Genomic DNA, 22,919 nt, shown 5'->3' on the forward strand with positions numbered 1-22,919 from the left:
GGAAAGACTAGAGATCTCTTCAAAAAAATTAGAGACGCCGAGGGAACATTTCATGCAAAGATGGGCTCAAGAAAGGACAGAAATGGGATGGACCTAACAGAAGCAGAAGATATTAAGAAGAGGTAGCAAGAATACACAGAAGAACTGTACAAAAAAGATCTTCATGACCCAGATAATCATGATGGTGTGATCACTCACCTAGAGCTAGACATTCTAGAATGGGAAGTCAAGTGGGCTTTAGGAAGCATCACTACGAACAAAGCTAGTGGAGATGAAGGAATTCCAGATGAGCTATTTCAAATCCTAAAAGATGATGTTGTGAAAATGCTGCACTCAATATGCCAGCAAATTTGGTAAACTCAGCAGTGGCCACAGGACTGGAAAAGGTCAGTTTTCATTCCAATCCCAAAAAAAGGCAATGCCAAAGAATGCTCAGACTACCACACAATTGCACTCATCTCACATGCTAGTAAAGTAATGCTCAAAATTCTCCAAGCCAGGCTTCAGCAATACATGAACCGCGAGCTTCCAGACATTTAAGCTGGTTTTAGAAAAGGCAGAGGAACCAGAGATCAAATTGCCAACATCCGCTGGATCATCAAAAAAGCAAGAGAGTTCCAGAAAAACATCTATTTCTGCTTTATTGACTATGCCAAAGCCTTTGACTGTATGGATCACAATAAACTGGAAAATTCTGAAAAAGATAGGAATATCAGACCACCTGACCTGCCTCTTGAGAAATCTGTATGCAGGTCAGGAAGCAACAGTTAGATTTGGACATGGAACAACAGACTGGTTCCAAATAGGAAAAGGAGTACATCAAGGTTGTATATTGTCACCCTGCTTATTTAACTTATATGCAGAGTACCTCATGTGAAATGCTGGGCTGGATGAAGCACAAGCTGGGATCAAGATTGCCAGGAGAAATAGCAATAACCTCAGATATGCTGATGACATTACCCTTATGGCAGAAAGCGAAGAAGAACTAAACAGCCTCTTGATGAAAGTGAAGAGGAGAGTGAAAAAGTTGGCTTAAAGCTCAACATTCAGAAAAGTAAGATCATGGCATCCAGTCCCATCACTTCATGGCAAATAGATGGGAAAACAGTGGAAACAGTGGCTGACTATTTTTTTGGGCTCCAAAATCACCGCAGATGATGATTGCAGCCATGAAATTAAAAGATGCTTACTCCTTGGAAGGAAAGTTATGACCAACCTAGACAGCATATTAAAAAGCAGAGATATTACTTCGTCAACAAAGGTCTGTCTAGTCAAGACTATGGTTTTCCCAGTGGTCATGTATGGATGTGAGAGTTGGACTATAAAGAGGGCTGAGCACAGAAGAATTGATGCTTTTGAACTGTGGTGTTGGAGAAGACTCTTGAGAGTCCCTTGGACTGCAAGGAGATCCAACCAGTCCATCCAAGGGAAACTGGTCCTGGGTGTTCATTGGAAGGACTGATGTTAAAGCTGAAACTCCAGTATTTTGGCCACGTGATGCAAAGAGCTGACTCATTTGAAAAGACCTTGATGTTGGGAAAGATTGAAGGCAGGAGGAGAAGGGGACGACAGAGGATGAGATGGTTAGGTGGCATCACTGACTCAATGGATGTGAGTTTGGGTAAACTCCGGGAGCTGGTGATGGACAGGGAGGCCTGGCGTGCTGCAGTTCATGGGCTCGCAGAGTCAGACACAACTGAGCGACTGAACTGAAATGAAGATAAGGTTGGATAATTCTTACATCCACAAAACTTGGGAAAAATGAAATGGAATTGCCCATCTGATAAATAAGGATGGGCCTCTTCTCCAAAGAGTTCCCTCCTATATATTCATGTACTAAAGCTTTCTCACCAAAAACATTAAAGGAAATTATAAAATACTGCTGCATATTGCAACAAAGTGAATCTAGTTTTGTTAACTTACCTTTACCAATAAATCAAGCAGCAGGAAATGACACTTTCTTTTATCATCTTCCTTCTCATTCCTTAAAAGTGATCGAACAACAGGACCAACAAGATTCCAGCCCATATTCTTAACAATGACCTGTAAAAACGTTTTCAGAGTAAAGCAAATACTGCCATCTACAGGACTCTCACAGTGAGCTTTCTTAACCTGGTGAAGCTTACAATTTCCTCAAAAACAGAAAAGATGAGGCAAGTGTGTCCATGAACATCTCCCCCTTGACTTCCTAGGACTGGCAGCTAAGAGATAACAAATTCTAAACTGGTTTTTAATACTTACACTGAGGAAAGGCAAATGAGTCTCTACTTTTAATCAGGTAAGTTAGTCTTTCCCAGGATTTAAATAGTTCCTCTATTTCCAACAAGAGAGCTAATTTGCTTTATATAAGCAGTACTTAAAATTTTCACGGAGAATTTTGCTCCCAATTCATAAAGCAATCCAGCCAACACTCATGAACCTTTTAAAGTTCACTGGAGAATCTCTAAGTATATTATAATCACGTAACTTCTGTAAACATAAAGGGGATACCACTTCATCAACTTTCTCATCTACAAACAGCTTCTATTTTCAAAGATATTTCAGAATGCTTATACAACTAAAAGTTTAACTTGTAATTAGTGATTCACATTCATTATCAAAACCACTGATTCCCTTTTTTTTCTAAAGCAATTATTTAATTAAGATGTATTATAGGCTGCCAACTGTTTGGAGCAAAGGGAAAGGATTCACCCCAGTTTCTCAACATCTGGCCTCTGGATGACATAAAAAATAAAAGGAGATACAAGAAGGTTTTATGACTGAGGAACAATTTCTAGAAATTTTCCATTAAGTACAAAAACTTTTTCAGTCATTTGCTTCTCATCATTAGAACTTGGTGACATGTTTTACTGTAACTCTTCAGCTTATTGAAATCCAAAGCAAAATTGAAAATGTTGCAATGTAAAATAAAATGTTCGTGGTGTTTTCTTTTTTAAGGCAGTAAAGTCAGTTTTCTAGCCAATTTCTAGTTTGCCTTCAAGTGTATTCGTTTTCCACTTTCTCCTGGCCTATTTTTTAAAGTTTTCTTTCTTAATTTGGCTTTTTCAGAATCAACTTTAATAAACAGAAATTTCCTGCTACCCATTCTAAACTTAGAAATCTAAAAGAACTTTTCAAAGAAAAACACACAAGCCACCCTAGAGCAAAACCACTGATTTTTAAAACTACTGGCAATATACTCCACTTCTCTGACCTGCATTCTACTTCAACTCATTAGTATTTATCAAACGTATTTGATAGGACCCTAGAATACTCTAGGTGCAGGAAGTAAAGCAAAAAACACATCAGATAAGCAATCTATCCTCAAAGGATTCATATTCTAGGTTCATTCAAAAGAAAATACATCTAAGAAGAATACAGATCAGTACAAAACTCCCTGAATGAACTCAGTCTTATAAAATAATAAAGACAGAGTATAAAGTATAGCAGAATAGTCACTTCTAACCAGGGAAAGCGAGAGGCTTCCCAGAACAGGGGATGGTTATGCTAAGGCTTGTTAAAGAAACAGAAGTTTATTAGGCATGGAAGTGAATGTGTTAGTTGCTCAGTCATGTCCAACTCTTTCTGACCCTGTGGACTGTAGCTAGCCAGGCTCCTCTGTCCATGGGATTCTCTAAGCAAGAATACTGGAGTGGGGTAGCATTTCTTCTCCAGGGGATCTTCCCAACCCAGGGATTGAACCTGGGTCTCCTGCAAGGCAGGCAGATTCTTTTACCATCTGAGCCACCAGGGAAGCCCATCTCTGAGTATAATTAAGAGAAATTCCAGATTTGAATAAAATTTTACATATCTGAGTTGAAAAAAGGATTGTGACAACATATCACACAATCATAATCTCAGCTGCAAGTTCCCCAGTAATTATGTAAATAATGAATCGTTATGAGGAAGGAGAATACTAACTATCCAGAAGCTACATCTTGTTCAGTTTAATACAAACAATTAAACTTGTACAGTTTAATATTACCAGGTAATAATAATTATTCCCAGTTGACAGATGAGAATGTCAAAGTTTAGAGATTACTGAGATGCCTCATGTCTGCTATAATGTGGCAGAGTCAGGATTTGCACATAAGGCTGTCCCACTCCAAAGCCCACAGTTTTCCCACTGTATTAGTGGTTTCAATGGGGGTGCTTTTGTTCCCAATCAGGGGATATTTGGTAATGCCTGGAGACATTTTAGTTGTCATTACTGGGGTGACAACTGCTACAAAATATCAATAGTACTAATATTGAAAATCCCTGCACTATAGCATCTTAGGACAAACTACCATTCCTGTGACTTTAAAAAACACTTTTTTTTTTTTTTTTTACACAAAGTGGATTAACAGTAAGTCTTGATCAATCTTGACTGTCACCTTTCTTAGAAAAGAAATCTAAGGTGTACTTTTAAACTCTGTCTTATCAATATCTGAACCTCTGAATTGAGAAACCACACATGGGACTTCCCCGGTGGTCCAGTGGCTAAGGCTCTGCACTCCCATGCAGGCTGGAGGGAGCCCAGGTTTGATCTCGAGTCAGGGAGCTAGATCCCACATGCCACACTAAAAAAAAAAAAAAAAAATTCTACATGTTGCAACCAAAACCCGGCTCAGCCAAAAAATAAACCACCACACTTTACCAAGGTGATTCTCAAGCTATTAAGGTTAAGCCTCACTATTCTCAAGTCTGTAACAATCACCTAATCTCTAACAGTCAGACACAAATCTACATCTTAATCTCCTATTTCTCTACTCTCTAAACATTACTTTTCAATTACCTGTTGCAACTTAAACTCAACATTGCCAAACAATGCCAACTTCCTTGTCCTCCATCAAAGGAACTTTCTCCCCTTCTTAAATTGCCTTTTTCTGTTCAGTATATATTATCTCCTCAGAGGCTAGAAACCCCATCATCTTTGTCACCTGTCTCAATCTCACAATCAGTCCTCTCTATTCTACTCTAAAACTTCCTGCAAGTGCTACACAGTGCTATGGAGGTTGACGAAAATTAGTTAAGAGCTCTGAAACCAGGCTGTACAGATCTAAATGTCAGATGTCACATAAAAGCTAAGTAACTTGGGGCAAGTCACTAATTTTTCAGTGACACTTTCCTTATCTAGAAAATCCTATCAGGGGATTCAGGAGAGACTAGGCGAGTTAAAAGATGTAAAGCACCTAAGAGCATCTGGCATATAGTAGATACACAATAAATAGTTAACTTTTATTAATTTTATTATGATTAGCTAAAAGTAAGGTACTCTCAAAGGTTCTCCTCTGAGAATGCAATTGGAAAAAACCAAGGAGTTAAAGAAAGCATTATTTTATTTGGGGCTACAGTGGTATTACAAATACATATCAAAAACAAATGTACTAAATAAAACATCCTAATATTTACTAAAAAAAATTATAAATAAAAAGAGATAAGACCTTTGAACTAGTAAGAGATTCTGTAACAATGTATGATTAAAAGGTTTTAGTAATCTAAATACAATCAAGGTGCCCTGTATGTAATCCTAGGCCAGAATGACTAGAATGTTATAACAAAGAAAAAAATTTTTTTTTGGTGGAGTCACATGGCATGCCAGATTTTTGTTCCCTGACCAGGGATGGAACCTGTGTCCCCTGCAAAGGAAGAACCCAGTCTTAACCACTGGACTGCCAGGAAGTCCCTACAAAAACTGTATAAATAAATAGGACTATAAAGTATGTTCCTTGAAACAAGATGATCTCTCATATAGGAAGTGTGGGGCTGGGATGAGTCCGAAGACAAAATTAGGTGGTGTTATAAACACTGTGTCCCACCTGTTCCTGATCCCAAGAAGATCCTTTCCCATTGTGCAGAATGATTTCTGAGACAATTATAGCCGGATGATATTGGCCAATAAGGTCATCCAGCTCTCCCAAAATATTATTTGCATTTTACTTATATTTCAACTGTAACACTTATTCTGGAGAAGCTAAATGATTTAACAGATATAAACCATCTGTTTATTCTGCCTCTTTATTGCTAGTTCTTTACATGTTTATATCTTCCACTAGACTGTAAGCACCTTAAAGTATATAATTGATCTTATTTCCTTTTTATTTTCCACAGTTTTCTACAGTGGATCTTTAAGTTGATTCTTAAATGTTTGCTGAAAAAAATGAATGGATGAATGATAGTATCATGTGCCTATTCTCTTACTAGTAAAGACTAAAAAAGTACACAGAAAGATTGTACTTACCTTATTCTTTTCATTCTGAATAATTTCTAATAGCTGATCTATGTGCCCTTCATCTATACATCTTTGGCCTGCTAACTGAAACAGGCCAAAATCTTCCTCTTTAAAGTCTTGCTCTTCTAGGATTTGCTGGCAAAAACAAACAAAAAAACAAGTATGTTTAGGCAAATGGAAATTCAATAACTATTTGATTTTTCTCTAAAAAAAGAAATCTGTTTAAATTCTAGATAAGCTGCACATAAGCATATGTATGAAAATTAGGATTAGGCTAAAAAATACTTCAATAAATCGCCTTGAAATCCACTGTGCCAAAGAAATCTATGATAAGGATCCGCATTAAAAGTGTAAAGATTATTTCCTCAAGTGACATATCCAATCTGTCTTCCTGCCTTCATGCTATTTATTCATAGGTCAAAAAAAGCAAGGATTAAATTAGATTAACAATTTGAGTGACTGCAGATGTAATTAAAAATAATCTGTGCTCTTCCCATATTCTGAAAGGTCATTAAATGTCATTAAAAACAAAAACAGAAAAAATTACTTACACATCTCTTTATGATGGACTGTAGTTCCTCCACAGCCATTCCTTATTTTTCCCAGTTTTGATGCTGAAATTGATAATATAAATACACTGTTAACTATCAGTAATACTATACTGAATTATAAGTTACTTCATTCTGATGAATTATTAATAAATACAATAAAGAAAATGGAAGGTTTTTAAAGCTGAAAATTTTTTACTGAAACGTTAGCCTAAGAAATTAAAACAAAAACCAAAACAACAAAAACCTCTTGTTTCATCCTTTACGTTTTTTTGGAGCAAAATTTTGAAAGATAAACTGACGGGGAAAGAAATTCTTTAGTTCATTCCCAAGAGGTAGCACAAATTTACACTAAGATCTTTTAAAAGACAGTCTCCCCCGCCCCCCACCCCCTCCCGCCCAAAGGTGGGCCTGCAATCAATTCTAACTATCAGGGAGCCTTTTTCTTTTCTTCTTTATTTTTTTTTTAAGTCGCACTTGACAGAAATTGGAGTGTAACACCTGGAGGGGATGAAAGTTGGGATGCCTTCCACCCCAAAAGTAACAAGCATTACAGACCCGGGCATCTGTCTGTAACAGATGTACTGCGCCCCGCCCCATATAGTGAAATCACTGTATCGCGCGAAAACAGGCAACAGGCCGCCCTCAGGGCTATACCGCCGGGTTCCCAGCCCAATAGTAGAAGCGGGGTTCCGCCGGATCCTCACAGCAGCCGGCTGCAGGGCGAATAAAACCCCAGCGCGCGTGCAGGCGGCATCCAAGGGAAGCCATTTCTCCCGGTTCCTGCCTGCGTCGGCCATTGGGCCCCAGACCTCAAGGAGGCCTCGGCCCCGACGCCGGGTCCTCCGCGGCTCACCTCCCACCGCGAGCCCCGGCTGCCAGGGACCCCGCGTGTATCCACCTACCGCCAGGCCTCTCGCCCCGCTCGCGGCTCTCCTCCGCAGCCGCCGCCGCCGCGCTGCTTTCCGGGTCCCTCCCCTCCTGGCCGGCCCCGCCCCGCGCTGCGCGACGGGAGGCGGAGTCTTGGGGGGGAAAGACGCCAAGGTCGGTTCCGACACTGACGACGCACCCCATGGCTGACTGGGTCGGACCGTGCTTTGCGGGCCGCAAAGCCCGGCGTTCCCGCGCCTCCCGAGATGTCGCAGGTAGGAGGAAGGGCCTGTTCCCAAGTTTGGAACTGAGGACTCGGCCCCGACAGAATTCCAGATGGAGGCATGTGGGCGCTCCCGAAAGGCTGCCCCAGGGAAGGAGATCCTCGGGGGCAAGAAGGCCAAGAGCTTTCTACCGCCGAACTCTCGCCTTCTGGAAAAGACCTTCGTCCGAATCCCCATCTCTTGACGCTAGTCTTCCAAGATTTCCCCCAAAATGGGCTGGCTGTGCTCCAGACTCTAAGGGAAAGGGCAGGAGAGGTCCTGAGAGCCTACAATCGGGGTCGTCTGAGTGGGCAGGTGACCAGGAGGGCGTTGGAAGGCCGAGTGCAGCCGGCCTTCACCCTAGCACTGGTCCTCCTTGCAGGTGGGCTGCCCCTATGGTGCCCTGGATCTCTTGAGGGGGGTCGCACCCCTCTTTACCAGAGAACGAACATTGAGGGGGACAGAGAGAGGTTGCCCCTAGATCTCAGGCTTTCAGGAGTGCTTAATTATGCGACTAGGATAATGAGAAAATGCAGTCCTGAAAGAGGTACATTTTAAACAAGAAAAATAATTAGCTTGCAAAACCAAATTGGATTCCCTTCTCATTTCATTTGATTTTCACACAGAGTTGGAAGTGAAATGTGTGGAGAAGAAGAAAGGATGGTCTACAGTTTATTTGGGCAAGAATCTGTCCTGTAACCTGGTGTTCGTGTACACTTGACCTACTGTTTTTTGTTTCTTTTAATGGTAGGTACTAAGCAGACAAGTGCCTTGAACCAAGAAGATGCTTCTCAAAGGTACGAGAACTAAGACAGCTGCTTTCACTTATCTGTTAATCACATACTAATTGAACCATTTGTAAAAAGTGTAATAGGTACTACCTCAGAGAAGATTATTTAGAGAGAAGGGGAAGATCTGAGAAGTACTGTAAACTCTCACATAGACTGCTATTTCCCCTACTCTTCCATGCCTTAAGAAAACCAAGTTGACACTTTCAGATTGCTGGTGAATGTATGACTGTCTGTAGAAAAATGTCAGTGGTAATAAACATTCCTGAATTAACTAGGAACCTTTTTTTCATCTCTTCAGATACTTTCCTTTTTGTTTTATATGCCAGACTCCAAGAAACTTTTTGTTGTTTTTCTTTGTTTACATCATGTCCATATTTTCAGCAGAAAGTTGTTCTATACTATTCAATGAGCATCTCCTAAAAAGGCAACCTTTATCTCCTGGGACAAAATGCTTAGAATAGATGTCATCTTTGAGGATGATGTAACTATATATAAGTTATGATTTTATGAAGTATTGGCTTTAGTTCATTCATTCAAGAATTATTTACTGAATGTAAGATATGCTATATCTGTGTTAGTCTCTGTGGATAAGACTTTTTTTAATTTTAATTGAACTCTAGTTGATTTATATTAGTTTCAGATGTACAATATAGAGATTAAATATTTTTATAGATTATATTCTAAGTTATTACAAAATAATAACTAAATTTCCCTGCTATACAATACTTCCTTGTTGCTCATTTATTGTATACATAGTTTGTATCTCTTAATCCCATACCCCACTCTTGCCCTTCCCCCTGCTGTTTCCCCACTGGTAACCACTGATTTGTCCTCTATATAAGTGATCTCAGAATATTTGTCTTTCTCTGAGTTACATCACTAAGCATAATATCCTCTAGGTACATCCATGTTGTCGCAAATTGCAGAATTCCATTCTTTTTTATGGCTGAATAGTATTACGTGGCATGTGTAAACCACGTCATCTTTATCCATTCGTCTGTTGATGGACACTTATATTGCTTCTGTATCTTGGCAATTATAAATTATGCTCCTGTGAACACTGAGGTGCATGTGTCTTTTCAAACTAGTGTTGTAATTTTCTTCACATGTATACCCAGGAGTGAAGTTGCTGGATCATATGGTAGTTCTGGTTTTTTAGGGAACCTCTATACTGTTTTCTGAAGTGGCTGCACCAATTTACATTCCCACCAACAGGAGGATTCCCTTTTCTCCACATCCTCCTCAACATTTGTTATTTGTAGACTTAAATGAGCCTTTTTGACAGATGTGAGGTGGTATGTTATTTTGTGGTTTTGATTTGCATTTCTCTGATGATTAGCGATGTTGAGCATTTTTTGATGTGCCTGTTGGCCATCTATACATCCTTGGGAAAGTGTCCTGTTTCTTCTACCCAGGTTTTAATTGGATTTTTTTTTGATATTGAGTTGTGTGAACTGTTTATATATTTTGGATATTAACCTCTAATTGGTCATATCATTTGCAAATATTTTCTCCCCATCAGTAGATTGTCTTCATTTTGTTGATGGTTTCCTTTTGTTTGCAAAAGTTTTTAAGTATAATTAGGTCCTTCCTGTTTGTTTATATTTGCTCATTCCCTTCACCTTCGAAGACAGATTTTTAAAAATTGCTAAGATTTATGTCAAAGGCTGTTCTGCCTGTGTTCTCTTTGGGGAGTTTTTCAGTTTCAGAGACCCTGAGGATATGATTTTGAACAGTACAGACACAGTTCCTATCTAGTAGAACAGAGAAATACCAATTAAATTATCACAAAGAAATACATAATTGCAAATGAAAACACTGTGATGGAACTAAAAACAGAAGAGGTTGGCAGGAAGGGTGGTATGTGTTCAGAGAAAAACTTCTCTGAAAAAGTAATAATTAAACTGACTGGAAATATTGTAAAGTAATTAGCCTCTAATTAAAATATGTAAATTTAAATTAAAAAAAACCAAACTGATTGGAAGGCTAGGTAGGCATTTACCAGACAGAGTAGTGAGGAGAGACCTCCAGCTAGAAGCACCAATATATGTGACAAGAAAAAGCTTGATCATTTAAAGAAAGGAGAGATACCCAAGGTCGTGTGAAGCATTCTGAGCAAAGGAAGAAAGGAGTGTAGGAATAAGTTAGAGGCAGGGTTGCATTCAAACAATACCAGTAGGCTAGGGTGAGAAATTCAGGTTTTCTAAGTGCAAACAAAACTTCAAGTGATAAAGTAATAGAATTTAAGTTTCAAAAGTGTTAAGGTGTTAGGGAAAATGATCATTTGGGAGTAGAGAAATCAGATGAATTTGAGATCTGTTTTCCTATGGAGCAGAATGACTATACTTGGCTTTAGAAAATAATACAACAGTAAAGTTTAGTTAATAATGATAATATGCAGGTCTCTTCAGTGTGGATCTGACTACATGCCTAAGGAGATTATCTTTTATTCTAAGTACTACGTGAAGAATATAGATAAGCTGAAATGTATTTCAAGCATCACCTAGGATGATTTGCTTGAAATTTGCTTGCAGGTGATGATCATCACCCAGGATGATCCTTGAGGGTAACCGCTTAGGTGTTGAGAGAAGTGATCCTTCATGAATTTATTCCTACTGAAAAATACTTCTACGTTCAATCCAGCTGAATAGTATTAAGCCAGAAATTATAAAGAGCTTTGTGAAAATATAAAACAATTCTGTAACTCACATTGAAGTTTTCATTTAAAAATATGTTAATGTATAATGGATATATTACTATTAAATGAGTTCATGAGTGCTTGAAATTTTTCTCACCTTTAATCCCAGTATGGTAACTATCAACAAATACAATCTGCATAAGCAAAAACTAAGATTATAAAGGACCACTGATGCCCAGAAGTTTGAGAACCACTGCTGTAGACCACACCATGTGTCGTCATGAGGGATAGAAGGGAGCTCTGAGACAGGGCTGTCCATGGGAAACAGCTGTAGATATTCATCAGTTCAGAGGAGTCTGCTGTTCCTGCAGGTTGAGGTAATTCCTTAAGTCAGCAACTCCTAATGCACATTCTAGTCTGATCTTAGTAAATGACATAGCTTTTATTGCTAAGTAGCAAAATGAGGAAAATAATGTTTTTCATAAAGCTAAGTATATTCAGTACAAAGAACTTTGGCACTACACAGAAAACTTTTTTCAGTACAAAGAATATTTAATCTGTGTCCATGTCGTTTTTACATTTTTGATGTAAGATTGGTCTTTATGAGATGGTGGGAGAACAGGTGTTAATTACAAGTTTCTTCTTTGTAGGGAAAGAGCAGATTAACCAAAGTGGTGGTGGTCAGGCTCTCTTGCCCCAGGGCATCTCGCTCTGACCCCAGGTTTTGTAAATACATGGTCATGTAACAGCTGAGATAACTTAGAGCTCCGCGCATGCATGTCATGATGTACCCACTTGGCCACGGGCCACTTTTGTTCTGTAAACATATGAGCTCCACCTAAAGAGCTTTTTGGCTGTGTTAGGGCTGTGTCCACTGGATTAGTCATGAGAGGAGAGAATACAGTGTATCTGCTGCTACAGCTGTTGCAGTCAGGAGAGAATAAATGTGTCTTCACTTACTATGACTCCTTGAGTTTTCTTCCAGGTTCCCTGCTAGCGCCTTGCCTACCCTGGGTTTAGTGAACAGTGTGAACAGTGGGACATTCTTGTTTTAATGTCCTTATTTGTCCCTAGCTGGCAGTCTTCTGTCAATTCTCCAAATTGTTTTTGTAAAACATATTGCTCCAGGCAAGAAATTAGATGCTAAAGTCTTGGCAGTCAATAAAGGTAGGGAGAAAAGGTGAATATATTCTCAGTTCAGTTCAGTCACTGAATCGTGTCTGACTCTTTGAAACCCCATGGACTGCAGCATGCTAGGCTTCCCTGTCCATCACCAACTCCCAGAGCTTGCTCAAACTCATGTCCATTGAGTCGATGATGCCATCCAACCATCTCATCCTCTGATGTCCCCTTCTCCTCCTGCCTTCAATCTTTCCCAGCATCAGGGTCTTTTCCAATGAGTCCATTCTTCACATCCTGTGGCCAAAGTATTGGAGCTTCAGCATCAGTCCTTGCAATGAATATTCAGGACGAGTACATTCTAGGTCCAGATATGAGAGCAGTCAAGGTCCAGGATGGCAGCAGAGTTGTTCTGGTGGGCCAGTAGAAACTAGTGTAGCAAACAAGTCACCAAGATAGTTGGTATCTTTGTTCCCATGGTACTGGTTCTCAACCCTGTTATACGCTAGGTTTATCTGGAGCACTTTTAAGAAAACACCATTAATTAGAGCCCATCCTCAAAGATTCTTATTTAGTTAGCCTGCAATGGGACCTGAGCATGGTATCTTTTTTAAAAAAGGTCTCATCAGATGATCCCTAAACTGCAGCTGGAATTGAGGACACTGTGTTAGGACCATTTTTTGATCAGATAGCCTCTGCTTTTATATGTGTGGGGCCCACAGAGGCTGACAGATCTTCACTGGTGCCTCCTAGATTGTTGTTTTCCTGAACCGTATAGTCATACCAGTATAGTTATTTAGTAAGACTTTACAACAAAATTAAGTAAATACTTCTTTGTGAATATGACTGTCCTGTTAAACCAGGCTGGCCATTTAGTTAACATTTGAGAATTAGCACAAAGAATTTGTATTTAGAGAACAACCAAAATCATATTTTTCTTCTCCATTCCCTTCTGATTTCTAATGATTTCAAGGGAAAAGCCTCCATTTTTAGGTAAAAGCTCAGAGAAATGATAGAGAATGATAAATTATCATTTCAATAATGATAGAGACTTAACTGGCAAAAAAAGATTTCCTCCCATTTTCTTTTCTGTAGGATACTCTAAATTCTTCCTTGTTCTCTGAGCCCTGGAAGTCAAATAATCCTGTTATGACAGACGTCAATAACAAGTACCTTGTTTCCCTTTTGAAAAATACTGGATCAAAAGGAACAGCATTTAAAAATATACATTTAACCTTAATAGCAAAATAGTACATTGTTAGTGTTTAATTTTAAAATGTAGAAAATTGGCTATGTTAAAACTTAAGTAGAATAACTTAAATACCATTTTTTTTTTAATTTTAGGAAAGCAGAACTAGAAGCAGCTGTGAGAAAGAAGATTGAGTTTGAGAGAAAAGCTTTACATATTGTGGAACAGCTTTTAGAAGAGAATATTTCAGAAGAATTCCTAAGGGAGTGTGTATGTATTGATAAATTATTACTTCTATATTATGTTGTTGTTTTGTTCAGTGGCTAAGTCAGTCATGTTGGAGTCTTTGCGACCCCATGTTCTACAGCACTCCAGGCTCCCCTATCCTTCACTATCTCCTGGAGTTTGCTCAAACTCATGTCCATTGAGTCGATGATACTGTCTAACCAACTCATCCTCTGCCCTCCTCTTTTTGTTTTGCCTTCCATCTTTCATAGTGTCAGGGTCTCTTATAATGAATCGGCCCTTCACTTCAGGTGGACAAAGTATTAGAGCTTTAGCATCAGTCCTTCCAGTGAATACTCAGGGTTGATTTCCTTTAGGATTGACTGGTTCATCTCCTTGCAGTCCAAGGGACCCTCGGAGTCTTCTCCAGCACCAGAATTCGGAAGCATCAGTTATATGGCACTCAACTTTCTTTATGGTCCAACTCTCACATCCATACATGACTACTGGAAAAACCATAGCTTTGACTATATATGGACCTTTGTTGGCATTGTGGTGTCTCTGCTTTTTAATAATGCTGTCTAGGTTTGTCATAGCTTTTCTTCCAAGGAGCAAGCATCTGAATTTCATGGCTGCAGTCACCATCTTCAGTGATTCTAGAACCCAAGAAGATAAAATCTGCCACTGTTGCCATGTTTTCCCTATCTGTTTGCCATGAAGTGATGGGACCAGATGCCATTATCTTAGTTTTTTGAATGTTGAGTTTTAAACCAGCTTTTTCACTCTCCTCCCTCACCCTCATCAAGCGGTTCTTTAGTTCCTCTTTGCTTTCTGGCATTAGGGTGGTATCATCTGCATATCTGAGATTATTGACATTTCTCCCAGCAGTGTTGCTTCCAACTTGTGATTCGTCCAGCCCGGCATTTTGCATGATGTGTTCTGCATATGTTAATTAAGCAGAGTGACAATATACTGCCTGAACATAACTCCTTTCCCAGGTTTGAGCCAGTCCATTGGTTCCGTGTTTGGTTCCAACTACTGCTTCTTGACCTGCATACACATGTTTCTCAGGAGGCAGGTAAGGTGGTCTGATATTCCCATCTCTTGGGAGAATCTCTTGAAGAATTTTCCACAGTTTGTTGTGATCCACACAGTCAAAAGCTTTATTGTAGTCAATGCAGCAGAAGTAGATGTTTTTCTGGAATTCTCTTGCCTTTTCTGTGATCCAGTGTATGTTGGCAGTTTGATCTTTGTTCCTCTGCCTTTTCTAAACCCAGCTTTTACATCTGGAAATTATCATTTCATGTACTGTTGAAGCCTGGTTTGAAGGATTTTGAGTATTACCTTGCAAGGATGTGAAATAAGCACAATTGTATGTTAGTTTGAATATTCTTTGGCATTGCCCTTCTATGGGATTGGAATGAAAATTGACTTTTTCCAGTCCTGTGGCCACTGCTGAATTTTCCAAATTTGCTGACATATTGAGTGCAGCACTTTAACAGCATCATCTTTTAGGATTTGAAATAGCTGGAATTCCATCACTTCCACTTGATTTGTTTGTAGTAATGCTTCCTAAGGCCCACTTCACTTCACACTCTAGGATGTCAGGCTCTAGGTGAGTGACCACACCATCGTGATTATCTGGATCATTAAGACCTTTTTTTATACAGTTCTGTGTATTCTTGCCACCTCTTTTTAACCTTTTCCATTTCTGTTAGGTCTTTGCTGTGTCTCTCCTTTATTGTGCTCATCTTTGCATGAAGTGTTCCCTTGGTATCTCCAGTTTTCCTGAAGAGATCTCTAATCTTTCCCATTCCCATTTTCCTCTAATTCTTTGCATTGTTCATTTAAGAAAGCTTTCTTATTTGCTGTTCTCTGGAACTCTGCCTTCAGTTGGGTGTGTCTTTCCCTTTCTCCTTTGCCTTTTGCTTCACTTCTTTTCTCAGCTGTTTGTGAGGCCTCCTAAGACAACTGCTTTGCCTTCTTGGCATTTCTTTTTCTTTAGGAGGGTTTTGGTCACTGTCTTCTGGACAGTGTTACAAACCTCTGTCCATAGTTCTTCAGATACCCTTATCAGATCTAATCCATTGAATCTATTTGTCACTTCTACTGTATAATCATAAGGGATTTGATTTAGGTCATACCTGAATGGCCAAGTGGTTTTCCTTGCTTTCTTCAGTTTAAGTCTGAATTTTGTAATAAGGAGTTCATGATCTGAGCCACAGTCAGCTCCCGGTCTTGTTTTTGCTGACTGTATAGAGCTTCTCCATCTTTGGCAGCAAAGAATATCATCATTCTGATTTCAGTATTGAGTATCTGGTGATGTCCACATGTAGAGCCATCTCTTGTGTTTTGGAAGAGGATATTTGCTATGACCAGTGTGTTCTCTGGACAAAACTCTGTGAGCTTTTGCCCTGCTTCAGTTTGTACTCTAGGGCCAAATTTGCTAGATATTTCAGGTATCTCTTGACTTCCTGCTTTTGCATTTGAATCCCCTATGATGAAAAGGACATAGTTTTTTGGTGTTAGTTTTAGAATGTCTTGTAGGTCTTTATAGAACATTCAACTTCAGTGTCAGTGGTTGGGGCATAGACTTGGATTACTGTGTTGTTGAATGATTTGTCTTGGAAACAAACCGAGATCATTCTCTCATTTTTGAGATTGCACCCAAGTACTACATTTCAGACTCTCTTGTTGACTGTGAGGGCTACTCCATTTCTTCTAAGGGATTCTTGCCCACCATAGTAGACATAATGGTCATCTTAATTAAATTCACCCATTCCTGTCCATCATCACCTGTCCATGATTCCTAAGATGTCAGTGTTCACTCTTGCCATCTCCTGGTTGACCACATCTAATTTGCCTTGATTCATGGACCTAACATTCCAGGTTCTTATGCATTATTGTTCTGTACAGCATCAGACTATAGACCACCAGACACATCCACAACTAGGAGACATTTCCACCTCAGTCCACTCTCTTCATTCTTTCTGGAACTGTTTCTCCAGTAATATATTGGACACCTACTGACCTTAGGGGCTCATCTTTCAGTGTCATACCTTTTTGCCTTTTCATACTGTTCATGGGGTTCTCAAGGCAAGAACGCTGAAGTGGTTTGCCACCAGCTTCCCTGGTGGCTCAGATGGTGAAGAAACTGTCGACAATGCAGAAGACCTCAGTTTGATCCCTGGGTAGGGAAGATCCCCTGAAGAAGGAAATGACTACCCACTCCAGTATATTTTCCTGGATAATCCCATGGACAGAAGAGCCTATTGGGCTGTAGTTCATGGGGTTGCAAAGAATCAGACATGACTGAGAGACTAACACTTCTATAGTATAAAGTCTTTAAATCGGTATAACATGAAACTTCCTTGCATTATTAAAATCTTTGAATTTGTTGTCAGTCACACGCTATATAATTTGTGCATTTAAAGATAACCAACTATTACTATTATGCATTCTTTGTTTTATAATGACTTTAAAGTGTACTTGAGAGAGGTAACATGCACGTTTTATCCCTTAATAGTAGTTCTTTTAACCAGTCTGCTAATCTCACTTGATTTTCATTGCTTTGCACTGCTGATTGCCATGTCCTTTTTTCATAGGCTGTATGTTGTCCTGTTTTAGTAATAGAAAATCATTATTTCTGTTAATGTAACTTCATTCATTTTGATATTTTAAAAACAGATATAGACCCCCTAGGGTTTAATCAACACATAATGAGAATTATCATTTGCATTAAAAATTTTTTTGTTCTCATTAATGGCTTTATTGCATTAAAAACTTGAAATGTGTGTTATATCCTCATAATCCTTATGAGAAAAAAGAAATGGAAAATTAAAGCTAGAGTTTTTATTATAGAAATAATTCTTGGTGTGGCTCAGAGATTTTCCTAAACAAGAGAAATATAAATATGACAATATTTAAATTGATGCAGGTAACTGCATCAGAATCTCCATACTCGATGACTCTAAAGACAAACCAGAAATGCTGCTTTGTCTCAAGAACTGAGGTTTGTTTGTTTGTTGTTTTTTTATTGAAGTTCCGTTAGTATACAATGTGATGTTAGTTTCTGGTATACAGCCAAGTGTTCCATTACACTTGTGTGTGTGTGCACATGCATGCTTAGTCACTCAATCATCTCTGACTCTGCTGTGGTTCTCTGTGCTATACAGCAGGGCCTTGTTTATTTTTTATATAATATATATATATTTCATTTATATCTGTAATTAGCACCCTTTCTAACCACCCACTGCCACTCTTCCCATCATTACTGCTTTCCCCAATTCCATACTCCATTCCACTAAGCTGTTGCCTAACTCATGGAGAACACAGCAGACACCTGGATTTTTTTCTCTACTGCACTCCCTTGCTCACCCTGTCACTTAGCTTACTTAGCCTCGCCTTTACTCCTCCTCATCAGAAGAGGGGACATTCTTCTTTGCCTTGACCCATCCTTCCACCTATTTGCTCAACTTCATCTTCTTCCTCCTCTTCTGAGACTTTCTTCATCACTCTATCTCTTGGCTTTAAACATTCCCCTCTAGCCTACTGACATAGCCAACCCATCATTCTGGGTGGTAGATCTGAGATTATTTGAACAAGAAAATGTCAAAGAAAAATATTTGGTGTTAGCTTATAACTGTCACCTCACTGTTGTGTTTTTTCAGAAGATGGAAGATTTTGCACAAAAATTTGTTCAGGAGTCACAATGACACCTTTAATATACTTTGTTTATAAGACTGTGCTTTCAGAAATAGGTAAAATTGTATATAATTTTATTTTTATTTTTGAGTAACACTTTTAAAAATAAAAAATATACTATTAATATTTTCCTTTGATATAGTAATCAGAATAGCATCACCTCTTCCTCTTGCCTCAGAATTATTTCATGAATTGTATAATCTACAAAGATGTATAGTTTACTATGGCAGAAATTTTGGGGGTTTTATGGGTTTGTGTTTTTTAAATAATAACTTACATTTCCTAAGTACTTAGAATGTGTCTAGAAGCACTTTTCTAAGTGCTTTTCCTTTATTTTCTCCTCTGATTCTATCAAATCTATGAGATAGGTACATCAAACCTATAAGATTGGTACTTTTACGATCCCTGTGTTTTCATATAAGATCAATGAGGCCTAAAGAGCTGATAAATAAACTTTTTGAATAATCTGGTCAAGTAAGTGCCCCTCTCATTTCGTTGCAGGGGAAGTTCATCACACCTGCTCACTATAGTGATGTTGTGGATGAGCGTTCTATTATCAAACTCTGTGGCTATCCTTTATGTCAGAACAAGCTAGGAATTGTAAGTAACTTTTTTCTTGAACATGTAGACTTTTAACTTTGGTATTTACCAAAATACCATGTAAAAAGAACAATAAATAAAACCGAGGTCATGAACTAATGATGTGGGTTAGCCAAAGATACAATATGTAGATGACTTAATGTTAACCATAAAGTTCATGTTTATTACTTGAATTCTATCATACACTATACTTTCTTTTCTTTAGGTACCAAAACAGAAATACAAAATTTCTACCAAAACTAATAAAGTCTATGATATTACTGAAAGAAAGGTAAGTTTAAAGATTATCATCACTGTGGGAGTTAATATTTAATATTATATTAAATGGAATTCTAAAAATATCTGTTTAAAATCTTGCCTTTTAGAAAATGACTATGTTAAAAGTTTTTCGTTTATAAATATTTATAGCATTCAAAAATTTCTTTGCTTACACTTTAGTTAGTGTGTGAACATTTAAAAATTGCATATTGGCATGAATTCAGGTGAGTGAATCATAGAACAGAATAGAGAGCCAGAAACAGACTTCTACTACTTATGTGGACACTGAACATAAGACATCAGGAGTATTTTAGATCAGTGGAGAAAGGATGGGTTTTTTAATAAATTATATAAGCCCAATTATCCATACAGAAAAAATGATAGCTATTAGAGTGTGTATACAAAGATCAATTTTAGGTAGATTAAGAACCTAAATGTAAAAAAATATGTTTTTAGAACTTGGAGAGAGTTTATTAAATAAGATAGAAAATTATAGACCATAGAGGAAAAGCTGATAAATTTTTCTACATTAAAATAGACAACATTGCTCATTAGAAGTTCTAAAGCAAGAGTGAAAAGATAAGCTACAAATCAGGAGTTACATTTCTCACACATAACTGACCACAGATTCATACTTCTGGTCAAATAAATATTGATACAACCTTTCTCAGAAACTGTTTGGCAAAACCAAATTTGTTAAAGTCAAATTTACACATTCTTTGAGACCATTCTGTTCTTTGGTATAAACTCTTTCTTATTTAACCTGTGTACACAAGTACATATGTGTATCAATGTTCCTTGTGCTTAGTTGCTCAGACGTGTCCGACTCTTTTGCGACCTCGCGGACTGTAGCCTGCTGCTTGGTTGCTCAGATGTGTATGACTCTTTTGTGTCCCCGTGGACTGTAACCTGCCAGGCTCCTCTGTCCATGGGGTTTTCCAGGCAAGAATATGGGGGAAGGTTGCCATTCATCCTCCAGGGGATCCTCCTGACCCAGGGATGGAACCTGGGTCTCCTGTATTACAGGCAGATTCTTTACCATCAGAACTACCAGGGAAGCCCATGAATGTTCCTAGTAGGATAAACAAAATATGGTGCATATTCAGTACATAAAATAGAATGTTATTTAGCCTTCAGAAGGAAAGAAATTCTGACACAGCTACAACTGAATGAAGACATTGTTCTAAGTGAGATAAGCCAGTACAAAAGGAAAAATAGTCTATGATTCTACTTATGTAACATAATTGAGAGTAGTCAAATTTATGGAGACAGAAAGTAGAATGGTTTTTGTCACAGGAGGTGGAAATGGGGAGTTACAGTTTAATCGGTGTGAAGTCTCAGTTTTGTAAGATGAAAAGATTTCTGGAGATGGATGATGGTGATAGTTGCAAAATAGTAAGAGGTACTTAAAGCCACTGACCTGAACACTTAAAAATGTGTAAGATGATGAATTTTGTGTATCATCCCACAATTTTTTTAATGTAAAAATTGTAATTAAAAAAGGTTCATGTAACATGGTAATGATAACAAAAAATAGCAACTCATTGTTCTTAAACGGTAACTAAAAGGTAGTAATACTTAGGCAATGGAATGTAATACACAGTGTAAATGCATACGCTATGGCTACATAAATGACTCTGGAAAACATGATGTGGAACAGAATACAAGAATACATAATATTATTCCATTTAGACAAAGTTTAAAAATAGGCAAAACCAAATGTCAGTAGCAAGACTGAAAGAAAGCAAAGGAATGAGTAATAGAATTTATGATAGTGGTTATAACTGGGGAATGTGGAAAGCGATGCGATTGGGGAGGAACACAGAAAAGCCTTCAAAGGTACTAAATCTTATTTCTTAACTTGAGTGGTCAATTCTTGGATTTTTTTTTTCTGTGAACTACATATTTATGTTTTATATTCTCTTCTGTACATAAATTGTATTTCAAATAAGAACAATAAGTTGCTGGTTTTAAAATGTTCTTTTCAGTGTTTTTGCAGCAATTTTTGTTATAAAGCATCTAAGTTTTTTGAAGCACAAATTCCTAAAAGTCCAGTGTGGATTCGCGAGGAAGAAAGGTAATTTAAATCATTATGTATATATTTGTTCATATATTTCTTTATAGTTTTTGAGATATGTAAAGAGTAGGTTAGTTTTCTTTGGAATGCATTTATTATATACATTTTCATTGTGGGGAAATGGTTATATTTCAAGCAGAACTTTTAAGGATTTTACACTTAAAATCAGAAAGTACATACAGATGTTACTTGTTTTCTGTTTTAGCTTTAAGAACAAAATGAACTTTGCTTCCTGCTCTGATGGTTATTTCTATTAATCCTAATAATATAATAATCCTGGGATGAGAATTTTAAATTTTTCCAGAAGGTACAGGATCTTAGATCCAACTGAACTTACTTTGTTAGGAAGCTGTATGTGCATGCCATGTGCTAAGTCGCTTCAGTTGTGTCTAACTCATTGTAACCCCATGATTGTAGCCTAACAGGCTCCTCCATCCATGGGATTTTCCAGGCAAGAATTTTAGAGTGGGTTGCCATGCCCTCCTCCAGGGGATCTCCCCAACCCAGGGATCAAACCCATGTCTCTGTCTGCTGCATTGGTAGAAGTGTTCTTTACCACTCGTACCACCTAGAGAACTGTATCTTGCTGTTCTGTTACTAAGTCACGTCCGACTCTCTGCAGTGCCATGGACTGCTTCCCTGTCCTTCACTCTTTTCCAGAGTTTGCTCAATGCCCATTGAGTGGGTGATGCTCTCCAACCATCTCGTCTTCTGCCACTCTCTTTTCCTTTTGCCTTCAGTCTTTCGCAGCATCAGGGTCTTTTACAACAAGTTGGCTCTTCAAATCAGGTGGCCAAAGTATTGAAGCTTCAGCATCAGTCTTTCCAATGAATTTTCAGGGTTGATTTCCTTTAGGATTGACCGGTTTAATCTCCTTTGCACTCCAAGGGACTCTTGAGTCTTCTTCAGCACCACAGTTCGAAAGTCCAGTTCTTTGGTACTCAGCCTTCTTTATGGTCCAGCTCTCACATCTGTACATGACTACGGGAAAAACAATAGCTTTGACTAGACAGACCTTTGTTGGCAAAGTGGTGTCTCTGCTCTTTAATATGCTGTCTAGGTTGGTCATAGCTTTTCTTCCAAGGAGCGAGCGTCTTTTAATTTCACGGCTGCAGTCACCATCTGCAGTGATTTTGGAGCTCAAGAAAATAAAATCTGCCAGTGCTTCCACTTTTTTCCCATCTATTTGCCTTGAAGTGATGGGACTGGATGCCATCATCTTTGTTTTTTGAACGCTGAGTTTTCAGCCAGCTTTTTCACTCTCCAGTTTCATCCCCATCAAGAGGCTTTTTAGTTCCTCTACACTTTTTACCATTAGAGTCGTGTCATCTCTATATCTGAGGTTGTTGATATATCTCCTGTCAGTCTTGATTCCAGCTTGTGATTCATCCATCCTGGCATTTTGCATGATGTACTCTGCATATAAACTAAATTAAGCAGAGTG

The 22,919-nt window shown here is 38.3% G+C and overlaps 2 protein-coding genes across 56 annotated transcripts in view; one reads left to right on the plus strand and one right to left on the minus strand.

The window, feature by feature from the left end:
- The window catches only part of GLMN (glomulin, FKBP associated protein), a 44,391-nt gene extending 36,675 nt beyond the window's left edge, over window positions 1-7,716 (minus strand). For 4 of the 6 annotated variants that reach the window (XR_015160502.1, XR_015160503.1, XM_086391161.1 and 1 more), the window contains exons 1-4: window positions 7,647-7,716; window positions 6,745-6,807; window positions 6,203-6,328; window positions 1,924-2,043 (exon numbers count right to left, since the gene is read on the minus strand). Coding sequence is in view for 2 of the 6 variants with exons in the window: in XM_086391161.1 (XP_086247287.1) it covers window positions 1,924-2,043; window positions 6,203-6,328; window positions 6,745-6,783 (285 nt within the window). In the remaining 4 variants the exon portion in view is untranslated. Of the gene's footprint in view, window positions 1-1,923; window positions 2,044-6,202; window positions 6,329-6,744; window positions 6,808-7,597 lie in introns of all 6 variants that reach the window. The other 2 variants (XM_086391163.1, XM_086391165.1) reach the window with 1 other exon arrangement.
- Window positions 7,717-7,779: 63 nt separating this feature from the next.
- The window catches only part of RPAP2 (RNA polymerase II associated protein 2), a 129,538-nt gene continuing 114,398 nt past the window's right edge, over window positions 7,780-22,919 (plus strand). For 30 of the 50 annotated variants that reach the window (XR_015160483.1, XR_015160495.1, XR_015160474.1 and 27 more), the window contains exons 1-7: window positions 7,780-7,886; window positions 8,626-8,671; window positions 13,767-13,881; window positions 17,774-17,848; window positions 19,042-19,140; window positions 19,346-19,411; window positions 21,387-21,475. Coding sequence is in view for 20 of the 50 variants with exons in the window: in XM_086391137.1 (XP_086247263.1) it covers window positions 7,814-7,886; window positions 8,626-8,671; window positions 13,767-13,881; window positions 17,774-17,848; window positions 19,042-19,140; window positions 19,346-19,411; window positions 21,387-21,475 (563 nt within the window). In the remaining 30 variants the exon portion in view is untranslated. The remainder of the gene's footprint in view (window positions 7,887-8,625; window positions 8,672-13,766; window positions 13,882-17,773; window positions 17,849-19,041; window positions 19,141-19,345; window positions 19,412-21,386; window positions 21,476-22,919) is intronic. The other 20 variants (XR_015160498.1, XR_015160480.1, XR_015160499.1 and 17 more) reach the window with 2 other exon arrangements.

The sequence above is a fragment of the Bos grunniens genome, chromosome 3 (genome assembly GCF_055505025.1).
Source record: "Bos grunniens cultivar Pamir isolate PY7600 chromosome 3, Bosgru_T2T1.0, whole genome shotgun sequence".
NCBI classification, from domain to species: Eukaryota; Metazoa; Chordata; class Mammalia; order Artiodactyla; family Bovidae; genus Bos; species Bos grunniens.